The sequence below is a fragment of the Lolium rigidum genome, chromosome 3 (genome assembly GCF_022539505.1).
Source record: "Lolium rigidum isolate FL_2022 chromosome 3, APGP_CSIRO_Lrig_0.1, whole genome shotgun sequence".
In the NCBI taxonomy this organism is placed as follows: domain Eukaryota; kingdom Viridiplantae; phylum Streptophyta; class Magnoliopsida; order Poales; family Poaceae; genus Lolium; species Lolium rigidum.
This window is the reverse complement of record NC_061510.1, coordinates 169,178,682-169,202,595: the sequence shown is the minus strand read 5'-3', so window position 1 is coordinate 169,202,595 and position 23,914 is coordinate 169,178,682. Positions and strand designations below refer to the sequence as shown.

Sequence of the window (23,914 nt, the reverse complement as noted above, 5' to 3'; positions counted from 1 at the left end):
TTGATAATAGCCATACAAATACTTACATACAAAATATTTTAGAAGATGACACCTTGCCAAAATATGATAGGACCGCTGTGTGTTTTCAACTAATTAATGAAAAGGAGGGATCCTCCCAAGTTTCTTCCATTGTTTCTGAAAGTAAATCAGGTTATGCGGACAAGCCACCTAAGCCTCTTCCTCCTAAAGGAGGGAACGAGGAAAAGGAGGAGGAGAAGAAGAAGAAGAAGGAACGAAGAAGAAGAAGAAGAATAAGGGGAATAAAAAGAAAGACGTAACAACATATCCCCGCGTATATGAGATAACGATAGGTAACCGTAAGTATGTTGCTCCCGATGATTATTGTGATAATGAATCTGAGTACGATGATCTTCCTATACCCTTTACCCATATTAATGATCATGATTTGGAAGAGCACACTAACTTTGATGTTGGAAATCTCTTTGGTACTGATTATGAAAGTAATGATGATAGCATTATTCATGTCCCCTCAAACGATGATATTGAAAGCTCTAAGCTTGGGGATGTTGTGCTCGAAGATCCTATACTTGAGACCTCTACTTTTAGTGAAAATGATGATATCACATATTCTGGTCTAGATAATCGCTATAGAGATGGATATGACACATGTTACAATTATCCTTATGAAACTTGTCATAGTTATGATAGGCTTACCAAAAACAATTTCCTTAATATGCAACTTGTTTACCATGTTCAAATTCTTGATAATAATCCTGCTCCAATTACTATTAATGAGAATAATTCTTCTTATGCCAAATTTAATGATACTTCTATGCATATGAACCATGATAAGAATGTTTTAAGTGATGGGTATATTGTGGATTTCATCAATGATGCTACTGAAAGTTATTATGAGAGAGGGAAATATGGTTATATGCATCTTAATAATATTAAGTTTCCCCTCTTTATGTTGAGAATCTTGAAGTTACTCGTGTTTTATCCTCTTATGCTTGTCACTTTGTTCTTCATGAATTCATTTGTGTACAAGATTCCTCTTCATAGGAAGCATGTTAGACTTAAATGTGTTTTGAATTTGCCTCTTGAAGCTCTCTTTTGCTTCAAATACTATCTCTTGCAAATGCATCATTAAAACTGCTGAGCCCATCTTAATGGCTATAAAGAAAGAACTTCTTGGGAGATAACCCATGTGTTTATTTTGCTACAGTACTTTGTTTTATATTTGTGTCTTGGAAGTTGTTTACTACTGTAGCAACCTCTCCTTATCATGTTTTTGTGCCAAGTAAAGTCTCTATGGTGAAGTTGATGCTAGATTTGGATTGCTGCGCAGAAACAGCATTGCTGACTGTCACGAATCTGGGTCTATCTCCCTGTAGGTAGCTCAGAAAATTATGCCAATTTACGAGCATGATCCTCAGATATGTACGCAACTTTCATTCAATTTGAGCATTTTCATTTGAGCAAGTCTGGTGCCATTTTAAAATTCGTCAATACGAACTGTTCGTTTTGACAGATTCTGCCTTTTATTTCGCATTGCCTCTTTCGCTATGTTGGATGAATTTCTTTGATCCACTAATGTCCAGTAGCATTATGCAATGTCCAGAAGTGTTAAGAATGATTGTGTCACCTCTGAATATGTCAATTTATATTGTGCACTAACCCTCTAATGAGTTGTTTCGAGTTTGGTGTGGAGGAAGTTTTCAAGGATCAAGAGAGGAGTATGATGCAACATGATCAAGGAGAGTGAAAGCTCTAAGCTTGGGGATGCACCCGGTGGTTCACCCCTGCATATATCAAGAAGACTCAAGCGTCTAAGCTTGGGGATGCCCAAGGCATCCCCTTCTTCATCGACAACATTATCAGGTTCCTCCCCTGAAACTATATTTTTATTCCATCACAACTTATGTGCTTTTTCTTGGAGCGTCGGTTTGTTTTTGTTTTTTGTTTTGTTTGAATAAAATGGATCCTAGCATTCACTTTATGGGAGAGATACACGCTCCGCTGTAGCATATGGACAAGTATGTCCTTGGTTTCTACTCATAGTATTCATGGCGAAGTTTCTCCTTCGTTAAATTGTTATATGGTTGGAATTGGAAAATGATACATGTAGTAATTGCTATAAATGTCTTGGGTAATGTGATACTTGGCAATTGTTGTGCTCATGTTTAAGCTCTTGCATCATATGCTTTGCACCCATTAATGAAGAAATACATAGAGCATGCTAAAATTTGGTTTGCATATTTGGTTTCTCTAAGGTCTAGATAATTTCTAGTATTGAGTTTGAACAACAAGGAAGACGGTGTAGAGTCTTATAATGTTTTCAATATGTCTTTTATGTGAGTTTTGCTGCACTCGGTTCATCCTTGTGTTTGTTTCAAATAAGCCTTGCTAGCCTAAACCTTGTATCGAGAGGGAATACTTCTCATGCATCCAAAATACTTGAGCCAACCACTATGCCATTTGTGTCCACCATACCTACCTATACTACATGGTATTTTCCCGCCATTCCAAAGTAAATTGCTTGAGTGCTACCTTTAAAATTCCATCATTCACCTTTGCAATATATAGCTCATGGGACAAATAGCTTAAAAACTATTGTGGTATTGAATATGTACTTATGCACTTTATCTCTTATTAAGTTGCTTGTTGAGCGATAACCATGTTTCGGGGACGCCATCAACTATTCTTTGTTGGATATCATGTGAGTTGCTATGCATGTCCGTCTTGTCTGAAGCAAGATAGATCTACCACCTTCATGGTTGGAGCATGCATATTGTTAGAGAAGAACTTTGGGCCGCTAACTAAAGCCATGATTCATGGTGGAAGTTTCAGTTTGGACATATATCCTCAATCTCATATGAGAATAATAATTGTTGCCACATGCTTATGCATTAAAGAGGAGTCCATTATCTCGTTGTCCATGTTGTCCCGGTATGGATGTCTAAGTTGAGAATAATCAAAAGCGAGAAATCCAAAATGCGAGCTTTCTCCTTAGACCTTTGTACAGGCGGCATGGAGGTACCCCATTGTGACACTTGGTCAAAACATGTGCATTGCAAAGATCCGGTAGTCCAAGCTAATTAGGACAAGGTGCGGGCACTATTGGTACACTATGCATGAGGCTTGCAACTTATAAGATATAATTTACATGATGCATATGCTTTATTACTATCGTTGACAAAATTGTTTCATGTTTTCAAAATCAAAGCTCTAGCACAAATATAGCAATCGATGCTTTTCCTCTATGAGGACCATTCTTTTACTTTCAATGTTGAGTCAGCTTCACCTATTTCTCTCCACCTCAAGAAGCAAACACTTGTGTGAACTGTGCATTGATTCCTACATACTTGCTTATTGCACTTATTATATTACTCTATGTTGACAATATCCATGAGATATACATGTTACAAGTTGAAAGCAACCGCTGAAACTTAATCTTCTTTTGTGTTGCTTCAATACCTTTACTTTGAACTATTGCTTTATGAGTTAACTCTTATGCAAGACTTATTGATGCTTGTCTTGAAGTGCTATTCATGAAAAGTCTTTGCTTTATGATTCACTTGTTTACTCATGTCATACACATTGTTTTGATCGCTGCATTCACTACATATGCTTTACAAATAGTATGATCAAGATTATGATGGCATGTCACTCCGGAAATTATCCGTGTTATCGTTTTACCTCGCTCGGGACGAGCGAACTAAGCTTGGGGATGCTGATACGTCTCCGACGTATCGATAATTTCTTATGTTCCATGCCACATTATTGATGTTATCTACATGTTTTATGCACACTTTATGTCATATTCGTGCATTTTCCGGAACTAACCTATTAACAAGATGCCGAAAGGCCGCTTGCCGTTTTCTCGTTGTTTTTGGTTTCGTAAATCCTAGTAAGGAAATATTTTCGAATCGGACGAAATCAATTCCGGGGATCTTATAATTTCGCGAAGCTTCCAGAGCACCGGAGAAGGGCCAGAGAGGTGCCGGGGGGCCCACACCACACCCCGCGCGGCCGGGGGCGCCCCTATGGTTTGGGCAGCCCGTGGCCCCTCCGACTCCGATTCTTCGCCTATATAAGCCGTCGTGACCTAAAAACATCGACAGAAAGAACCACGAGACGAAAACCCATCCGGAGCCGCCGCCATCGCGAAAGTCAATTTCGGGGACAGAACTCTCTGTTCCGCACCCCGCCGGACGGGGAATTGCCCCCGGAGCCGTCTCCACCGCCGTCTTCACCGCCATCTTCACCGCCATCGCTGCCTCCATGATGAGGGGGAGTAATCCACCCCCGAGGCCGAGGGCTTCGCCGTAGCTATGTGGTTCATCTCTCTCCCATGTACCTCAATACAATAATCTCATGAGCTGCTTTACATGATTGAGATTCATATGAGTTTGTATCACTACTATCTATGTGCTACTCTAGTGATGTTATTAAAGTAGTTCTATTCCTCCCGCACGTGTGTAAAGGCGACAGATGTGTGCACCGTGTTAGTACTTGGTTTATGCTATGATCATGATCTCTTGTAGATTGCGAAGTTAACTATTGCTATGATAATATTGATGTGATCTATTCCTCCTACATATGCATGAAGGTTACGGTGTGCATGCTATGCTAGTACTTGGTTTAGTCTGTTGATCTATCTTACACTAAAAGGTTACTAAAATATGAGCATTATTGTGGAGCTTGTTAACTCCGGCATTGAGGGTTCGTGTAATCCTACGCAATGTGTTCATCATCCAACAAAAGTGTAGAGTATGCATTTATCTATTCTGTTATGTGATCAATGTTGAGAGTGTCCACTAGTGAAAGTGTAATCCCTAGGCCTTGTTCCTAAATATCGCTATCGCTGCTTGTTTACTGTTTTACTGCGTTACTACCGCTGCGTTACTACTGCTTGTTTACTCGTCCCGGGCAAAGCACTTGTTCGGTGCCGTTGCTACTACTTATTTATACCACCCGTATTTCACTATCTCTTCGCCGAACTAGTGCACCTATTAGGTGTGTTGGGGACACAAGAGACTTCTTGCTTTGTGGTTGCAGGGTTGCATGAGAGGGATATCTTTGACCTCTTCCTCCCTGAGTTCGATAAACCTTGGGTGATCCACTTAAGGGAAAACTTGCTGCTGTTCTACAAACCTATGCTCTTGGGGGCCCAACACTGTCTACAGGAAAGGAGGGGGAACGTAGACATCAATGTTTCATCTTCTTGGCGACTTGATTCGCCAATTGCACAGACCTGATGGTATATTGTAGCTTTGTTTTCCTCTTCAGGGTCGGTGACACCGTCATATAGATCGGCGAAGATCTCCCGGATAGAATTAGATCTGTCGATGAAGTCAAAGATGTCGACACTTTCTGAGTCGCTGCTCAGATCTGAGTCTGTATACGACCCGAAGGACATGCCGCCGGACATGCTGGCGAGTTTTCCGCTTGTAGCGGGCTTGATGAAGCTTGATGGCGAGATCTCTCCGTCGCCTGACTCGAACGATGATGATGATGATCCCGAGAAATCGGAATAGGCCGCTAACGGTCCCGAAGAAATCGGTACCGCGAGACGATGCGATCCTTCTTTCCCGACACGGAAGTGGAAGTTTCCGAATGTCATCTCCATTGGCTCCTCCAGATAGGCATATGCATCCACACGGGCGGGAGGGTGAGGAACAAAATCAACGAGACCAGTTTTGATCTGTTTACCTCCGTCCATCGCGTTGCTTGCTACCGATGATGTTGAAGATGTTGTCGATGCCATCGAGATCAGCTCTTTGTCGCCTCCAATCCCCACAGACGGAGCCAATCGACAAGGGATTAACTTGTCAATGCCTAAAAATTGTAGACTAGGGTTTCGCGGAAATTAGAGGGCAAGTAGATCTCGAAGGTTTCAGCCAAAAAGGTACTCGACTGCTAAAAACTAGGGTTTGTGTTGATAATGATTTGATCCTTTCTTTTTTCCTCGGCTCCCCCTTATATAGGAGGTGGAGCCGAGGCTTTCGTATCGTACAAGTTACAAAATAGCGAGAGACTCTTTGAGTTCGTCCCGTACAATTACAAATCTCCTTATTCCTGATATATCTCCATCTTCCATATCGACGCTTTATTGGGCTTCCGGACTTTGTAATCTTCGGGTCATGGACCGTCAGTAATCCCCGGGTACCTTCTTTGGCAGGCCCATTCGGGATGCCTATGTCAAGGGGATTCATAGACTCGCGTAGAGACTTTAAATTCATAAGCTCAGTCGAACTCGACATGTGTATAAGGTGAAATTGTAGAACCGGAAGGACATCCGGTCAACTTCATGTAGTCGTAGTCGACATTCTTGTCATGTAAAGACATTTCCCAGGAAGTGCATCAGGTTAGCGTCACATATTCATAGTCGATGATGATTGCAAGTGCACAGGTATATTGTAGCTAGTTTCAAAAGCAAGAGTATCGAACCCCTGAGATCTATTTGGTTAAGGTCTCTATGCCCCTTGCCACTATCTATCAAAGGATGCTTATAAGATGCCCTTGATTCCAAGTAAAAGTGTTTTAAAGAGAGTTGTTGTACGTGTAAAGTAATGACTAAAAAGTAAAGTTAACAAAAAGGACAATCGCGATGTAAAAAGTAATGACACTTCAGTAAGGCGAAATGTTCTCGGAGAATGTAGCATCCAACTCTAGCATTAGTATTACTCATGATTAGGATAAATCTAAATCTTTCTTCATAACATGTGTGGGTAGAGTTCCATGAAAAGATGGTCGCAGAAATCATCTGATATTTCATCCCGAATAATCACTATGATGATCGTAAGCAAGCCACTCCAATCCCTAATAATTAAGGTTGATAATGCTTCCTTCGTCCATGAAGACCTCTCTCATCTCGTACCTGTCGATGGTTGCAAGTACACAAATCAGTTGTAGCTACTTTCAAAATAATAGTATCTAACCATGAGGAGCTACTAGTAATGATCTTAATTGCCCTTGTTGATATTTATCTAAAATCACTTAAAGCTGTCTTAAATCCCGAGCGGGGTTTTGTTCTGAATGAGTTTTGTAGGCTGCTATGTAAACAAAATAAGTGAAATGAAAGAGTGTAAATATGAATAAAAGATTACGTTTGGACTTCAATAATACTAAAATTTTCTCGGGGGTTGTTGGTTCCACCACCTCTAGTATTAACTAAGAACACAAACTAGATAATTCATATCTTGACTCTCGTTGTATGTCGGTGATGCATGTAAAATGCATACATAAACTTTGCACTTTATTTCAACATATATATTACCACATATTTTTCTCTTATATAATGTTATTCCCATGTTTTATGATGTTTTAGGGGATTTTATAAACAATCCCCTCTCCTCCGGTTCTAATTCTATTTGGTAGTAAACGCCACTTTTTAGTGTTTTTGACTTTCTAGGAGCTATGGGACTCAAAAAGGGCAAGGTAATGGGCCACACTTCGGAATTTTCGAGATGGACAAAATGAGCTAAAGTGAGACCGGGCTTCATGGGTTCACTTGACTATTCTCTCTAGTGGACAATAACAATTCATCAATGAGATACGACGATGCAAAATAATAACATGTGAAAGATACGCAATCATATGGGCATCACGTCCTAACATATAGATGATGCAACACATCTCTCTTCTACTCCACAAGAAAGAGAAAACTCCATGCAATATTGTATTAAGAATTAACAGAGCATAGTCATAAATACTTTGACATGATCTTTGAATATCAAATATGCTACTTTTGTCATGTGACGAACATAGCACATGCATTCACTTTATCCCTAGTGAGGTAGCAAAAAAAAAGTCAAAACGATAATAGATCATGAATTTGTTGTCACTATTCAATCACTAAAACCATGCTACTCCATCTAATACACACATCACCCCACACACGCTCTTGCATATAAGTTGGATCAGAGCAAATACTTAAAAACGAGGTACATAATATGCATCTATCAATACATCTTGCACATAGTATGATGAGATCTCATAGCACAATCTCATAGAATAAGGATCCACCACATAGGTATTACAAAAATGGCCATAATCATGTAGGGCAGCTCATATGGCACTAAGAACTATGAGAAAAAGAGAGAAATAGATCAAGCTACTGCCACAAACCCGTAGTCCAGAGGTAGTGATGATGATGAAGATGTTGGAGAAGGTGGAGATCCCTCTGGCGGTGATCCCGACAGAGATTCCCCCTCCAATCTTCGCTGATGTAGCCTCTATTTTCGTGTTTCTATCTTCTGCGATGCTCTCCTCCCGAGAACTCTTTGGGACCATATGTATAGTGATTTTTAGGTCAAAATATGTCGGTGGGCGAAAGAATCAAGTGATTTGGATGATCGACTGAAAGAGCCTAGGTAGCACGCCCTACATGTCTGGGAGGGCCACCTGGTCTCTTTTGGGCCTCAGGCCCATCCAGGTGTTCTTTTAGGTCCCACGGTGCTTCTCCCGATGAAATAATGACGCTCCAAAAATTCCATGTCAATTTGACTCCGTATAGGTCTCTGAAAGTGAAAAATACACAAAACAGGGAATTCCTGTTCTCATGGAGTTATAAACCAAATAAAGGGGATCATTGATAAATCCCCATAAATCAATGTAAAGCATGGTATTATCATCATATATGTTACAAATATGTGGGAATTCAATATGATAAAGGACAAAGTTCATCCATGTGTGCATTTTACATGCATCAATGATACACATGGATTGTCAATGATGATGTCGATTCCCCGCAGTAGAGGATCGGATTTGGGAGGCGGAGGGTGCCACCGAGCTGGCACGGAAACACATGTCTTCAAGTGCCCAATCGATTCCTTCATGGATGGAGCGCAAGGCCGAGCGTTGGGTCACGAGTACGGCACGAAGGTGAAAGATCAGAAGCAGATCGATTCCTCTGGAAATGTTGACTCGTAGATCGTAGAGGTTGGAGCCACAAAAGCCATAACTCTAGCACACGTGTTTCCACAGACGACGCCAATTGACGTGGGTTACCACGACAATGCCCATGGATGATGGACTTGGGTTTTACGAAAGAGAGCGTGTTGGTGGTTTCGTCGGCGTACAAGCAACATAGGGGACACGATGTACCCAACTTCAGGCCCCAGAGGGAAAACCCTACGTGTTGCTTGTCGATAGAGAGATTACAAGGTGCCTTGATAGCTATGGCGATGCAGATCGCTTTGCGGTGTGTGTAGCTAGGGTTTCAAAATGCGTGGTGATTATGATTGTCCTCCCCGACGGCCCCTCCTAGCCCTTTATAAAGGAGGCTAGGTCTCGAGTGCACCGTTCGGGTCGGCTATGAAGAGAAGAAGGACTCTAAGATTTTTTTGATTGGCACCTGTCCTTGTCCCGCACGCCAGGTTTCCTAGGCTTTGGTTCCTTTAGCCACTCCCAAAAAAATTGGGCCTCGTGGGCCTCCAGTTGGATCGCACCAGGTATGGTAACCGTGGGTACCCGAAAGGGTATGCCAACGTCACTCTTCATTCTACAACGAGATCTCCTCCCAACGTCAATGTTGGTGTTGGAAGATTACAATTCTCTAAGTATGGATTTCATCTAGCTTTGGCATACCGATTTTGGATCTTTTCTCATGATTTTCACGTGGAGAATTGTGCTTGAAATGTGTGTCCCGGTTGTTGGTGATCCGTACTCTCGGCTCCTAACATTAGAAGTGGTGTGTTTACTAATGTCGACTAGGCTAGTTGGTTGTTTTCGCTGACGCGATGGTGTTGGTACTCTTGCCGATGTATGGGAGAACCTTCCTTGGTATTTACAATTCGATGTTTACTATCTATTTCGGTTGCCTTCAGAAAAGTATAAAATTATGTTATTGAATAAAAAAGAGTTTGAAGACTTTAAACAATTGTTTGTTTCTTTTAGATTTTCTTTTGTAATCGCTGAAGTCTGCCCCATATATCTCTGCCATTTACTATTTGTTACTATAAATATATATGATATTAATTGACAAAAAGTCTAATGTTCTTAATATCTATATTAGTTACTCCTAATCCATGGTGGCCTCTTGGCTCGCACAGGCTCGGACCAACGTACCAAGTGATGCTTTATAACCCTTTTATTTTCTTGCCATAATAATCTAGCTCTAAAGAAATCATACTACCTTTGTTTCAATGAATAAGTTTATATTATTTTTGAAAATTCAAATCATATAAAGTTTGGCCAATTTTTAATAAAAAATCCTTAACATTAAAATTAGTATCATTAGATACATCATGAACTATATTTTCGTATGCATATTTTTTGATAGTTTTTTTAAAATTTAGTTAAATTTTACTTGGCTTGACCTTTTAAATTAGAAATCTTATTCATTAAAACGGAGGGATGGAGGGAGGGACTATCTTTTAACAACACCTTTTGGAACCTTAAAAGGGGACATCATCAATGATTCAAGGTAGGTGCATTGCTTAAGTACAATTGACGTTACGACCGATGGCAAATCGCCTTGAATTTATGTTTGCTGCTTAATGACTCCGAAATTGATTTCTTGCGTTTGTGGAAGAAGAATTTCCCAAATTTAAGGAAGGGGAGAAAACGGGCCGGGCCGGGCCGTACCTGGTTTCCCGTCCCAAGCGTGTCAGTGACCCAGTATTAAGGAAGGGACGATCGATTTGGTTTCTCTCTCCTGTCAGTTTGCTAACTTTGCTTGCTTGCATTGCATGCATTCCGATTTCTCCTCCCCAACCGCACCACCCATCCATCGCATAACCTCCTCCTCTCCTCTCCTCCCATCTACTGCTTACTACTTTAGCTCCCCTTGCTTCAAGCTCATTGGGCCATGGATCTTCCCTTCCCCTCTCCCAGCTAAGCTTGACCGCTTCTTCATCCACCCACTTCACACACTAGACATACTACTCTTGGCGATCCGTGATCGATCGATCGATCGCTTCTTCCTTCACCCATCTTCAAATCAGGAGCTCGCTGATTCGTTTCTTGGTCGATCGATCCGCCATGGACGATGTGGTCGTGCTCACTACTAGCTCCACACGGCACAGCTGTAAGGTCTGCGGGAAGGGCTTCCCCTGCGGCCGATCGCTCGGCGGCCACATGCGCTCCCACGCGCTCGCCGAGGTGGCGGCCGCGGCGGCGGCAGACGAAGAAACCACCGATTCCGACGAGGACGACGAGCGGCGCTGGATACAGGGCGGCGCCGCTCGTGCCTCTATCGTGGGAGCGGGTGGCGCCGGGTATGGGCTGAGGGAGAACCCCAAGAAGACGCGCCGGCTCTCAAGGTCCCCAGGTGCCGACGACGTCGACGATGACGAATATGACCAGGAGCTCTCGCCATGCCGACCGGTGTTCGGCCACGTGCGCAGCCATGCACCGGCCAATGGCGGTTATTCTGACGACGAGGACGTCAGAGTGGAGGGGCCGGAGGCGGAGGACATGCTGATCCGTACTGAGGCGGCGGTAGTGATGGCGGGGCCGGCGCCCAGGCGGAGACGGCGCTCGATGCGCGTGCCGGCGCTCCCGCCGCCACGCGAAGTGTTCGACAAGGAGCCGGAGGACGTCGCGCTGTGCCTCATCATGCTGTCGCGCGACACCGCCGGCCTGTGGCGCAAAGAGGAGAAGGGCAGCACGAAGAAGGCTAGGAATGGCTTCTACCACGACTCCGCCGGCTCCGACGACAACTCGGCCCTTCTCCGGTACGCCGACGCCGAGATCGCAAAGCATGGCAAGAAGAGGAAGGCCACCTCTTCTGCCTACGCCGGCGGCGAGAAGCGTGGCCGGTACGAGTGCCCCGGGTGCGGCAGGGCGTTCCAGTCCTACCAAGCGCTCGGCGGCCACCGCGCCAGCCACAAGCGCATCAACAGCAACTGCTGCACTACCAAGGTCTTGCTCGATCAGCCGGAACCGAGCGTCGAGACTACAGCCTCGTTCAGCACGCCCTCGACGCCGGATGCCGACGACGCTTATGGAGCGGTGGCTGTCGTGAAGGCAAAGAAGGCGATCAAGTTCGAGTGCCCGATCTGCTTCAAGGTGTTCGGCTCGGGGCAGGCGCTCGGCGGGCACAAGCGATCTCACTCGATCGCCGGTGAGCTCTACGACCGCAACCACGCCGACGCTGTCATTGCCGACACGGAGCAGTCCTTGATCGCGGCCAGGTTTCTTGATCTCAATCTGCCAGCTCCAGGAGCCGAGGATTAAAGCACTGCCGGACCAACCAAATTTTGATCTCACTGGGTATGTACAGATTCAGATTCGATTCATTCTTTGGAGTTTCAGGTTATGGTTGATCTTGGGGAAATAAACAACAGCTGCTATCTTCTCGGGTTCAACAAACTTTCAACCAATTCTATAGTTTTATTCTTTTATGTAGGCTCGTTTTTGGCTTCTTTTTGCAGAGTGTAAATAAGCATACGAAGAACCTGAGTTCATTCAATAAATTGCTTTCAGTTATCATTACTTTAGCATCGCCTAGCTCACTTGAGTTCAGTAATCTTGCTATATGTTTATCCGCTTCCTCTAATGCTAAGCAACCTGTTTTTAACTGAACTACAATTTAGTTGATGCACTGGTAGTGGCAGTTCATACTGAACAAGTAGAATGATGCATGCTCCTCAGTGCAGAAGCACTGTCACTCATGATAGTGGTGGTTGGTTACATTAGGCAACAGAGAAGCAACATGAGCACTTGAAGTTGAACCATCTTCATTTCTCTATCAGGGACTGGGGCACACACCTGACACAAGGGCCAGTAGCATATGATCCAGCAGCCAACTAGAACAAACAAGTTTACTCAACAGACTGATGCAACAAACCAGGGAGTGAAATGATTGATTAGCACAGTGAAACAACCAACAGGCAACCAACAACAAGATCATCAGGGCAGAGATTGGTGCTAAAGAAAATACATTACAGTTGCTCACCTGCCAACCAGAACACAGGACAAGCAAAAGCCTTTATCACTAACCACATTGCCCTCTCTCCCTATGTACTGTTTTAGCAAAGCCTTGGGCACAGTAGTTTCTGTCTTCCTGCCTAAAGCCAGTTGCTAATCAATCATGATCTCCATGAGCATGGTGTTGTGGATGTCCCTTTATTGGCCATCTATGTTGAACTGGTTAGCTTTAGGGAGCACACAGACACAGGACATGGGTATAAAGTGTGAACACACTGACGAGTACTGAAGGTGACCGTGTCCCATTCATTGCATGAACCCAATCACAGTATCTGCAGACCATGTCACACTGGACCGGGAGTGTTAAAATCCCCCTTTTACTTGGCTAAACATAGCTGAAGTCAGTAGTACATCAGTCCAGTGAGCCACTCACATCCTTAGATGCACAATTAGGATTGAATGAGCTAGGACATTAGCTGCATATGATTGCTTGATCAGCCACCTTACCAAATGATAATAATGCTAAACTGAGGCGAGCCAAACTTATGTGTGGGTGATAAAGTGTGGTGTAGCACATCTATGGCAGTGATGTTCGAAAAATTTGCCTTTATGAACTGCTAGTTTCTTTTTATTTCTCTGTTGGATTTTGGGATATTCTTATTTTAGAGTTTAGGTCCTAGGATGTAGCTACCATAGATTGGAACCCTAACAAAACCAAATAACATTAATTCTTCAGACCTTCTGAATTCTACCTGATAGATGTATGTACCAATAGTACAAATATCAGTCGATTCCCTATCAGGCTACCTCTGTATGTGTGCCAGTGCTGTTACTTGGCACCACGGTATCACGATCCAGCAGTGAATGAGGTCCCCTAAAGAGTGTAATTGGCAGCTCAAAGTTTCACAAAGGAGTACATCATTTGGTCCAACTCCGTATAAACTTGAGTGTGAAAAAAATGGAAATGAGAAAACTATACATGCAAGAGACTTGGGAAGTGTGAATAAGTGGTTCCGACAGGTCTGTGCTCACCAAAAGACCATATGTCCTCGCTTGAGCTGAAGCAATGGTATCACTCCAATGAATGTTGCAGCATGGCCAAGTCTATTCCTTGCAAAGATCCAGATCTGCAGCCGCTGTATGTTCAAGAGACCACACCCCTCACTTTGTGACACTTGGAGACTGTATTTGTGCAGCTGGGGCTGCTTCACAATAGCCAAGAGAGAGGGGCTTGCCAATGACACATAAAGAACCCTGCATTTGGGAGCCCTTGACCATGCAGCTTGGCAACCACAGGTTGGTATCTTACAAAAATAGTGACCTCCTGGGTTATTTCAGTTAATTGCTCGTTGCATTATTAGGAGCGCTGAGGATAGTTAATTGGTGACCCCTGCACTATGAGTGATTTCAGTAGTGTGATCGACGGCAGGGTTAATTGGTCAGCGAGCAAGATCACATCCACTGATCCGCAGCAGCTAGGCTCCGTTTTTTATAAATAGCAGCACCCAAGCTTGGATCTTACTCCTCAGCAAGCACCTTGAGCTTTTTTTATTGCATCATAGTCTCATGTCACTGGGAAATTGTACCTCTGCTTCAGTAGGCTGTAATCATGAACGGGATGAAGGTTTTTTATTTGGTAATATGATGAGAAGAGCGATGCAAAATCATGTTGTCTATGAGGGGAGTATAGAAAAGATCGGCTTCTAAATTTTGTCATGTTCGACTATGTTGAACGAAACAAAATCGACATAGGTCACAGGTTTCACAAGTCCAAGAGGTAAATACACTTGTAGTACTACATCTTGTTCTAGATGTGCAAATTAGTACCACATATTGCAAAACGTGCAACCGGGATACCTAATCTTGCTTTTCGGGTTAATCGTAGGTACTTGAACGTCCGCTGGCGACACGTTTGACGCCACGTAGGCACCAGGCACACGTTCTCAAGTGTAAATTTTGCATAAACCCCCACATCATATCTTTAGTAATACGAATAGCAAAAAGAGGAAATAATCCTCAATCGAGAACGTGCGGGGACGGAGACCTGGAGACGCAGCGGCGACATCGGCGACCACGCCCATGGATATCGCGCCGTTGGCACAGCACGCGGAGGCCTCTCCGTCGCCCACGCCGCCCACGCCGCCGCATCGAAGCTTCCTGTACAGCGCGCCCACGTCGCCGCATCCAAGCTTCATGTACAGCGCGCCCACACCGTCATGTACAGCACGCCGCCGCCGTCCTCCTACGTGCAGCCACTCAAGGAGCCGACCGGCATCCCAGAAAGCGATGGAACAACGGCCGGGGAGGGCACCGACGAGGACGATGATCCGTGCTCGCTGACCCTTGAGATTGAAGTGGTGTCGTCGTTGGAGCAGGACTGGGCCTGCAGGGAGAAGGCAGCCACGGCGGCAGAGGCCAAGAGGAGGATGAAGGAGCTGACCAGGCTGAAGCACATACAAGCTGGCAGCCACCATGTTACTCTTCTGTGCTCAAATTGCTCTTGAATTCGTATGCTCAAATTTCTCTGCTTTATTCTGTGCTTTGTTTCTGATCAAATAGATCTACAACGTGTACAGAATCTGTGCTGAGAACAAGATGCTAACAAGCTGCTCAGGAGGATGGCTGAAGTGGAGCAAGAGCTTGAGAATTTGAAGGCAGAGAACAAGATTAGAACTAGAGATAGGAAAGAAGTGGCAATTCTTGTTGTAGCTGCAGCTTGTGTATGATCTATGTCTGTCTACCGCTGGTTACTATCAGTTTTCTGTGATGTAGGAGAGTGAGCCTGTAATTTTTACATGATCTTGTTGACTATTTGCTAGAAATAAATGGCATGATGTTGTTTCTGTTTATTGGAAATAAAGTAGCATGAATGGCAGAATAGCATGAAGAAATATATGGCAAGAATTCAGAGATAGCATTGCAACTTAATTAACTTGTTAATGCTACATTGCAAATGAATGAACTTGTTACTGCCACATTGCAACCTTGCAACTGAATTAAGCCAGTAGGCAGTACCAAAACTGAATGAACATATTTGAAAGGAAATCAATATGTCATCAAAACTGAAACCCAGTTACATTGCACACATCCAGTACACCAAAACTGAAATCAAGAACATCTATATGTCATCAGTTGGCGGCGCATTCTGACTGAAAGGAAATTCTTGCGCATTGAGATCAGTGATAACATAGTCATTAAGATCTGGTATGTCAATAGCTCTTCTCTCCTGTGCATAATTAGGTATTTCTGTAGCTACATGTGGTGTTCCACTAGTAGAAGCTTCTGCACTTCTTTTCTTACTCTTTGCTTGACCTCTACTTCCAGATCCTTGTGCTGATGAATTTGACCTTCCAGATCCTTTTCCCCTTCCTCTTCCTCTCAAACTTCCTCTTGTTGAAGCAGTTGTAACCCTAGCTCTTGGTTCTGGAATGCTATCTCTAGCTGCAGCAACAAAAGCATTTTCTGGCAAAGGCCCAAGAAACCTATCTACAGGGACATTGTCTCTTTCCTGCAATTATATTTAAATATATCTGTAAGTTGCAATGTTGTGGCACACTATTAACAAGATATGAACAAGCAGTACCTCTAGCTGCATCTTGTATACCATGCTGTCCTCTACATTTGTAGGATCAAGATTTGGGTTTGGTGAGTGTGGGATGATGTGCTGAAATACAACAACAGAAAATGTAAGAAACAATATTAACTATGTATGTACAATTGTTAGGAAAAAGATATATCACCTCAAGAATGGAAGGAATGTCAACTTCTTCGTCGTCTCCAACTATGCCCTGTTTCATTTGCTCTACTTGAGTGTTCACATATGCATTGTGACCCTTCTTATTGTGGCCAGCCTTACCACAAACAGAGCAATGAATCGTAGTTCCCGCCTTTGTAATTATTGTGACCCCCTTTTTAACTTTCTCCTCAGGTGCCTTCTTCCTATTTTTCTTAGGTCTGCCCATTACTTTGGTGTACAAAGGAGGATAAATTGGTTCCCATGTACCTTTTATACGTGTAAACCATGTACCAGTACTACATATGTAGGTTCCCATCATTAATCACCAGTAAAATCACCTAAATTCTCCCTGATCAAACGCCCACCTTAACCCCTACCAAACCCCACGGTGATGAACAGAGGAAGAAGGTTGGGGGCGGGAAAAATTGCCTACCATACTCCGGCGGGTCTTCCTTGAACTGCCGGTGGCGCATCTCCGGTTGATCCTCGACGGAAGCGACGACACGTTCGAGGTCGCCGTCGCCTTCTCCCTCTGTTTCGAAAGCTCTGCCTACGAAACCGGAAAGAACGCGATACGCAAATAACTACCGATGCCTTTCCATCCGCTGTGCCTTTCCATCCCCGGCGGAAGGACCCGCTCGTATTATTTCATCCGCCGTGGGCTAAAATGCTAAACTACCCTCCAGCTAAGCGCCAACGTGGCAGACTTCCGACTAATTTGACTAAACTGTCACCGTTCAGCAAGATTAGGTACCCCGGTTGCACGTTTTGCAATATGTGGTACTAATTTGCACATCCGAGACTAGATGTGGTACTACTGGTGTATTTACCTCCAAGTCCAAAATACACCAGAAACAAACATAACAGAACAAAAAAAAAAAGACGAGATTTCATATATCACTGCAAGAAGTAGGCCTTGCGTCTGGCCATTTCCATGAATATTATCCAAACAGATTACATAACTACTGATCGAGTTGCTGCGAGAGCGACAGGGAAAAAGAACTAGACAGGGTATATATACTATCATGGCAGGTCAACTTGACGGTACTTGCGGGCAATCCACCGCCAGAAGACAAGGAGCCCAGCCAGGAAGACGGCGTTGATGCAGATGCAGGCTATGGTGTATCCGACGTGGTTGATCACGGTCAGGCTCAGAATCGCCAGGATGCCGAGGAGAACCATGTTGAAGTAGAAGCCGATGTGGCGGAAGGACTTCTCGACGGTCACCGGCGTGAGCGGCAGGAAGATGTGGATGTAGCAGTGGATCACCGCGGCGAGCCCCACGTAGACGGCCCACAGGATGAACATGGCCAGCTGCCAGGGAAGGTGCCGGACGGGAGGGTACGGCGGAGGGCGGTGGAACGCGGCGATGCCCAGGCCAAAGGAGCCGGAGGCGATGAAGAACAGAAGGCCGACCGCGACAACCCACATCTTGCGCCGGTCCCTGAACGGGTACGCCTCCTCGATCGTCAGCTCCATGGCTGCGGCGCTTTCGAGATCTCGATTGCTTCGGTTCGGCGAGTTGGATTGGAATCGCTCCTGCGCGTTTTGATCTGCTGCGGAATTTCGCTCCTTTGAGTTCTTTCTTCGCTACTGAAAGATGACCGGAGTTCCGGAGGCTCCGCCGTGCACTATATACAGATGAACGGGACGCGCAATCGCTAACCGCGTATTCGGCTCTGCTATGTTAACCGCGTGCGGCGGGAAGAAACGCCGAGCGCAATCTTCCTTCTGCTTTTGGAATCTGCCGAGTGCAATCTTCTCGGTTCTGCGTTTGGAATGTAACCCGGCGAATCCTTTTCTGCGTTCCGGAGCTGCTGCTTCCTCGCCAATGTAACCGCGGGCCGCGGCTAGCATTTTTAAAAGCTTGGGGCTTACTCTTCAGCAAAGGTATTAAGTTTTTTTTTGACCTTACCTGTGCACACCATCATAGCCGGAAATTCAATTCGGCTCAGCATATGTATTAAAGATGCATTCCAGTACGCTGTCATCATGATGGGTAGAGAAGACTGAATAAGAAGAAGGTTTTCTTTTAGTCTTAGTTGGTAAATAATGTGATGAGAAGAGAGATGTTTGTCTAGAGCAAACTATCAATGCCAAGCCTCACACCACCGGACATTGGAGCGTCTCCAGTCACATCCCCAAGCTTTTTGGGAGCGCCGGACATATAACCGGCCCAGTCGCACGTCCCAAAGGGCATTTTTGCCCGGCGCGGCTGCCGGCATCTCTTTCTCTACCGCCAACCATGCCTCGTCGCCTGCATACCACCTACGCAAATGCTGAGCCGCACCGACGGCGGCCAGCTGCCTCCACCACCGTCTCCACCTCCACCTCCATCTCCAACACCACCACCATCGGCGGAGTACGACGTAGACCTAGAGCTGGCGAAGAGTGGGAGGAGGCGGCGCAAATGGCCGCCATAGCTGTGTTTGTCGGCGACAAGTTTGTCGAGCTCGAGTGGCAAACGCCGCCGCGGCGGAAGAGTCGTATCTCCGCCTCCAGGCGCAGAGGGTGGGGGAGCTGGAGCAACGCCAACGTCAGGATGAGATGGACGAGAGGCGGCGTGTAGAGGAGTTGTAGGAGCGGCTGCCGAGGCAGGAGCTCCGCTCCAACATCGGCAGCGGCGAGAGGAGCTGGAGCAACAGCTGCGGGAGGAGTCGGTGGCCGCGAATTTTGCGGCCTGGGTTGCGGAAGCGGCAGCGGAGGACGAGGACGACATCGACTAGTCCAACGACAGGCCAGACCCATAGGAGCAAACGGCATGCAGCGGGCGATCGTCAAGTCCTTCGAGTCGCTGAAGGACGACGCTCGTGCCCACGAGGAGGGCAACGAGGAGGCGGGCCGCATCTTCTTCAGGGAGGATCCTCAAGGACAAGTCGGAACTGCGTGCTCTCGTCACAGTCCGGAGGGAGAGGCGGAGCAAGGAAAGGGAGGCAATGACTGAGCGGGCGAACGTCAGGCGGCCAATAAACTAGGGTTTGGTTAATCCTACCGTTTTTATTCAAACTTTGTAAAATATAATTAAATTTGAATAAAAACTTTTATTTTTGTGTATTTCTATTATTTTGGACCCTCTAAATGGGAGGAGGTGAACGACTGGGGAGAGACACGCCCCAAGCACGGCACTCCAACCCCAAACGCTCGATCTGGCACGTTTTTAGGGGTTCGTGACTGGAGACTCTTAGCACATCTATATGCAAGTCAAAATAAAAAAATAAAAAGCCCATCTATATGAACAAGAAAAATGGATCTTGGCATTAATAATATGCAAGCAATGGGCACAAGAGAAAAAAGATCGGCTACAATTGGCAAACCAACTAAAAGTATTAACTTTATCTCATCTACGAAATATATTAACTTTTATCTTATAATACTGCATCTCACAGCACCATATTCGTTTACAGCCTCATTTTACCTCATTTTATTGCGTATAATTCGACTGAGGTACAACCAAATGAGAATTATTCATTCTACTGTAAATGCCACATAGAGCCTCACACTACAACAATGGTAACTCGTCAACCAATGAGTCTGGCATCAGAATAAGATTCTCGGCAAAAAACGGAAGGTATCTCCACTTCACAAAACAACACATGTTACATACAACAACAAGTTGAAAATAATGAGGGGGGTATCCAGCTACCCTCAGATGCTGCATTGCAGAATACCGACCTGAATTAATAATGTACAGCTCCTTGCGGCTGATACCATCATCACCTGAAGTAGTATTGGTCACTAACTTGCAGAGACGGCCATTCGAGGTGACAACTGATCTCAACATGGAATTCCAACCGAACTGGTCTCAATTAAAGCATGTACAGCAAATTGTCTCCTCACGATTGAAAACTCATGCATCAAGACTATCACCGATTTGAACTTAAGCAAATCCCATGGCGACTCACTGTACTGTCTGCCATTATTCTTTTAGCAATTTGGTTGACATGCATTTCACACCCAATATACACTTGTCTTATCTCTAGAGAAATCTTCATTCCAAATTCTTCTTCATAATGTCTTCCAAGGGCCTTTGTTCTGCTCACACATCAGCTACACACATGCAGCTAGGTCCCCAGAGCTGGTAAGGGAATCATTTGGTAGCATCATGTGGAACTCAGCAGTCAGCACACTGAACACCGTTAGAATCATGAGCTCCATTATGTTGGCTCTCAAATGATGTGCATGACTCATCCCGGATGTCTACATCTGCCACAATATTCTCTGGATTTGTTTCCAGGTGTGCTTGGTCATTGTCTATCGTATTGTCAGGGAAGGAAGATTCATGGAACTGCTCTCCTTCAGATTCTTCATGAACATCTTCTGTGTACTCAAAATTGGACATGCTATGTACATGTACAGGCGACTCAACTGCAGAATCTTCGCTTTCCTGCTCAGTTTCCACAGGTTCGGCAGCAAACTCATCATCATCACTGTCCACATGCAGCATGTCTGACCTGTTCTGCAGCGCTCTCTTCCGTAGCATGAAGACATTAAAATAGTAGCTGACAAGCTCCTTGCTAGTCTTGCTAGGTAATGCATGTGGAAGGTAATCCCAGAAGTTCTTTCCCATGGAAACCGGATTAGAGAAAACAACCCTTTGGAACACCTGCTCCTCCTCATATGTCCACCTCTGATCAATATCCTCTCCCATTTCACAAAGACCTAACTCTTGGAACTGGTCCTGTCCCAAGCTTCTTCTGAGGCCTTCTCTTGCATCCATAACATGTTGTCTTACACACCGTATAGAACCCTCGTCGCTACACTCACAATCTGTTTTGCAGTCTCCAACCAGACCATCACGATTTGAACAGGACGCCATTGGAATGACAGTATGCTTAATCCACTTATCACTTTCGCTATCTTCGTCCAAAGGAGCAGATTCCGATGTGGAAACAGAAGTTTGTACTACATCAGAACAAGAACTAGAACCACCATGAACATGCATAAAAACTCGGGGCCTCCACTCTGGAATATCAGCCTGGTGGTCAGGTCCAATCATCACCCCTTTTCTAGGAATGTATTCATGTAAAGGCGCTTCAATGTCATCGACATGGTTATATCCAACGGCTGGCCCACAATCTTCGAAATAATCAGGGAAATAAGTAATCCAATCAGGTCCATATAAATTTTCCTCTCCAATGGGCTGTCCACCCTTAGGATAATGAATGGATGAACTAGTACCACAAACTTTGGTAGCACTACGTGCGTGGATGTGTTCCTGCTCCCTAGTCTCAACATATCCATCAGCTAAAGCTGGAAACCAACAATCATAATTACCCATAGGAATCTCCTAGAACAATTCATATTATTGATGGCATATATTACAGTAATAGGTAAGCAAAGTATAAAACCTGAAGCAGATGTCTCAGCAGCTATGTTGAAGGGATGTTCTTCGTAGGAATTTAACCAGGTGTTTTCCTCTGTTTGCCTCGGGCGTTTGCAAGCAATTTGGCATGGATTGATATCAGAAACATATCGCTTGCCATGATCCAGTGCGGAAGATTGATAATGGCTGTCGGAGAGCCAAGAAAAACTGAAATCCTCAGCATAGACCGGAGAACCATCCTTAAGATCAGCATTTCCGAAGTTGAATTCGTCAGAGTTGTTAAATATGTTCTCCTTTCCAAGACCTTAAAAACAGACAGAAGTGAGAAACCAGATAATAAGTTACGCAGTATTCTTCCTTAAGTGGAGTGCTTACCTGTAAAATTTGAATCAGAGGAAGCATCTCCTGAATTCATTTCAGTAAATGAAGCCGACTGGTTAGAGTCCTCTAGTCCCCTCAGGTTACCATAGGAAAGAGGGTTAAAGTAGTCCGCATCCTTGTCGTGCGTGAACACCATACTAACCTGCCAAAAGGGGAAAAAGAAAATTATATGCATATCTAAGACTGGACACTGTTACCCAAAAGAAAAAACATAACAGAATTTAAAGATAGCATCGTCATGACAATATGGTATATACGTTAACTTGTCTCACTAGTATCAAATGGTACTATATTTTTAACCTGCATAAGGCTCATAGGCGAACATCATTATATAACGAACATTTGGCTAAAATTGAAAAACATTGCTAACAAGTGGATCCACCAAGTGCAAGTACTACACAGGTCCACCACAGAATTCTCACACACATTTCACATGCTATTTTTCATGATCCAAATGCAGAATCGTTGCACTTGCACTGATTAATAATCACATCAGCTACATGACGTGGCAGTCAAAGAGGTCCAAACATGGCTGCAAATCGAAGATCCAGATATTTTGTCCTTTTGTATCTGTATCTGCTGCTCAGGTTCTACCTTTGATCCCCGTCTACAAGGTACAGTTTAATAAAACTACTTCGAATTTTTTTTCCTAGAGTAGTATAAATTATATAATACACTGGCATAAGGACCAGTTCAAAATACGACCATCTTCCACCATGTCTTTCTCCTTCTCCTCCTCGCTTGCCTTCCAACACCAGGCAATTGCAACGGCGACTACAATAACCTCATAAGCAACTAGAACACCGAGTATAATCCTAACTGGCGAGACCGTCCGCTCCGAATCGAGGCAATTTCGAATCAAATCGCAGCCATCATAACACGAACACAAACCCTAACCCTAGAGACAAATTATTACAACGGGGGAAGCGGAAAATGGTACCGATAGGAAGCCGGCGGTACGAGCAGCTCGGATCCGCGACCAATTCGGGGATTCGGGGCAGCGGCGGGGCTGAATCTTGACCTGGGAGTGAGGGGAATCACGAATTGGGGGCAAATCGCGAATTGGCCTCGTGCCCTTTTCCCCATTATAGGGCCAGCACGGCTCGTGATGGTTGGTATGCGAAGTTACATAAATGTCCGTTGTCGTGCTCCAAATTACACTGCGTGACACCGTGTGAGACGGTGTTCTTCTAGAAGGTTTGAGGGGTAAAGTGGGAAATGCAAAATACGACCGGTCTGTGCGGTGGCAGCCTGGCAGTAGGCTGGGAGGTGCCGTGGCCGCACGTGTACGAGGCAATCATTTTGCCATGTTTCTGAATGACGTCGAGCCATCAACTGTTCAACTGAGTTTTTATTTCGTTCAGGAAAAAATATTCACGAAAACATAAAAGCCTAAAAGCCTTGCGTTTCGATGCATTGACAGAAAAAGAAGAATATATATGTACAAGTTCGAGATGGACAAACACCACGCCGTACAACTTGACCTAAGAAAAAGAAAAACTAATCTAGGGGAGCGAGAGGCGCACGCCCCGGGCACCCGCGTTCACCCATTGCCACGTCTCAGCCACTATGTCGTTGAATAGGGATGTCACCGAAGGCCGTGCGTTCTCGAAAACCGCCGCGTTCCGATGTTT

At 44.7% G+C, this 23,914-nt stretch overlaps 3 protein-coding genes across 4 annotated transcripts; 1 reads left to right on the top strand and 2 right to left on the bottom strand.

The window, feature by feature from the left end:
- Positions 1 to 10,950: 10,950 nt before the first annotated feature.
- On the top strand, positions 10,951 to 12,147 carry LOC124695802 (zinc finger protein ZAT4-like). The gene has a single exon (XM_047228616.1). It carries the CDS (start codon positions 10,951 to 10,953, stop codon positions 12,145 to 12,147), a length of 1,197 nt encoding a protein of 398 aa, XP_047084572.1.
- A 3,811-nt stretch (positions 12,148 to 15,958) lies between these two features.
- On the bottom strand, positions 15,959 to 16,802 carry LOC124695801. The gene is made up of 3 exons (XM_047228615.1): positions 16,581 to 16,802; positions 16,424 to 16,504; positions 15,959 to 16,348 (listed from the first exon to the last, which is right to left on the bottom strand). Exons 1-3 carry the CDS (start codon positions 16,800 to 16,802, stop codon positions 15,959 to 15,961), a joined length of 693 nt encoding a protein of 230 aa, XP_047084571.1.
- Positions 16,803 to 19,894: 3,092 nt separating this feature from the next.
- Positions 19,895 to 23,349, bottom strand: LOC124702675. 2 transcript variants are annotated; one of them, XM_047234835.1, is made up of 4 exons: positions 23,221 to 23,349; positions 22,275 to 22,422; positions 21,925 to 22,203; positions 19,895 to 21,826 (listed from the first exon to the last, which is right to left on the bottom strand). In XM_047234835.1, the coding sequence occupies exons 2-4, from the start codon at positions 22,414 to 22,416 to the stop codon at positions 20,688 to 20,690; spliced, it is 1,560 nt and encodes a 519-aa protein (XP_047090791.1). In that variant the 5' UTR covers positions 22,417 to 22,422; positions 23,221 to 23,349; the 3' UTR covers positions 19,895 to 20,687. The 2 variants fall into 2 exon arrangements, with proteins under 2 accessions (XP_047090791.1, XP_047090792.1); XM_047234836.1 differs by having other exon boundaries at positions 22,275 to 22,426; positions 23,221 to 23,346.
- Between the last annotated feature and the right edge of the window lie 565 nt (positions 23,350 to 23,914).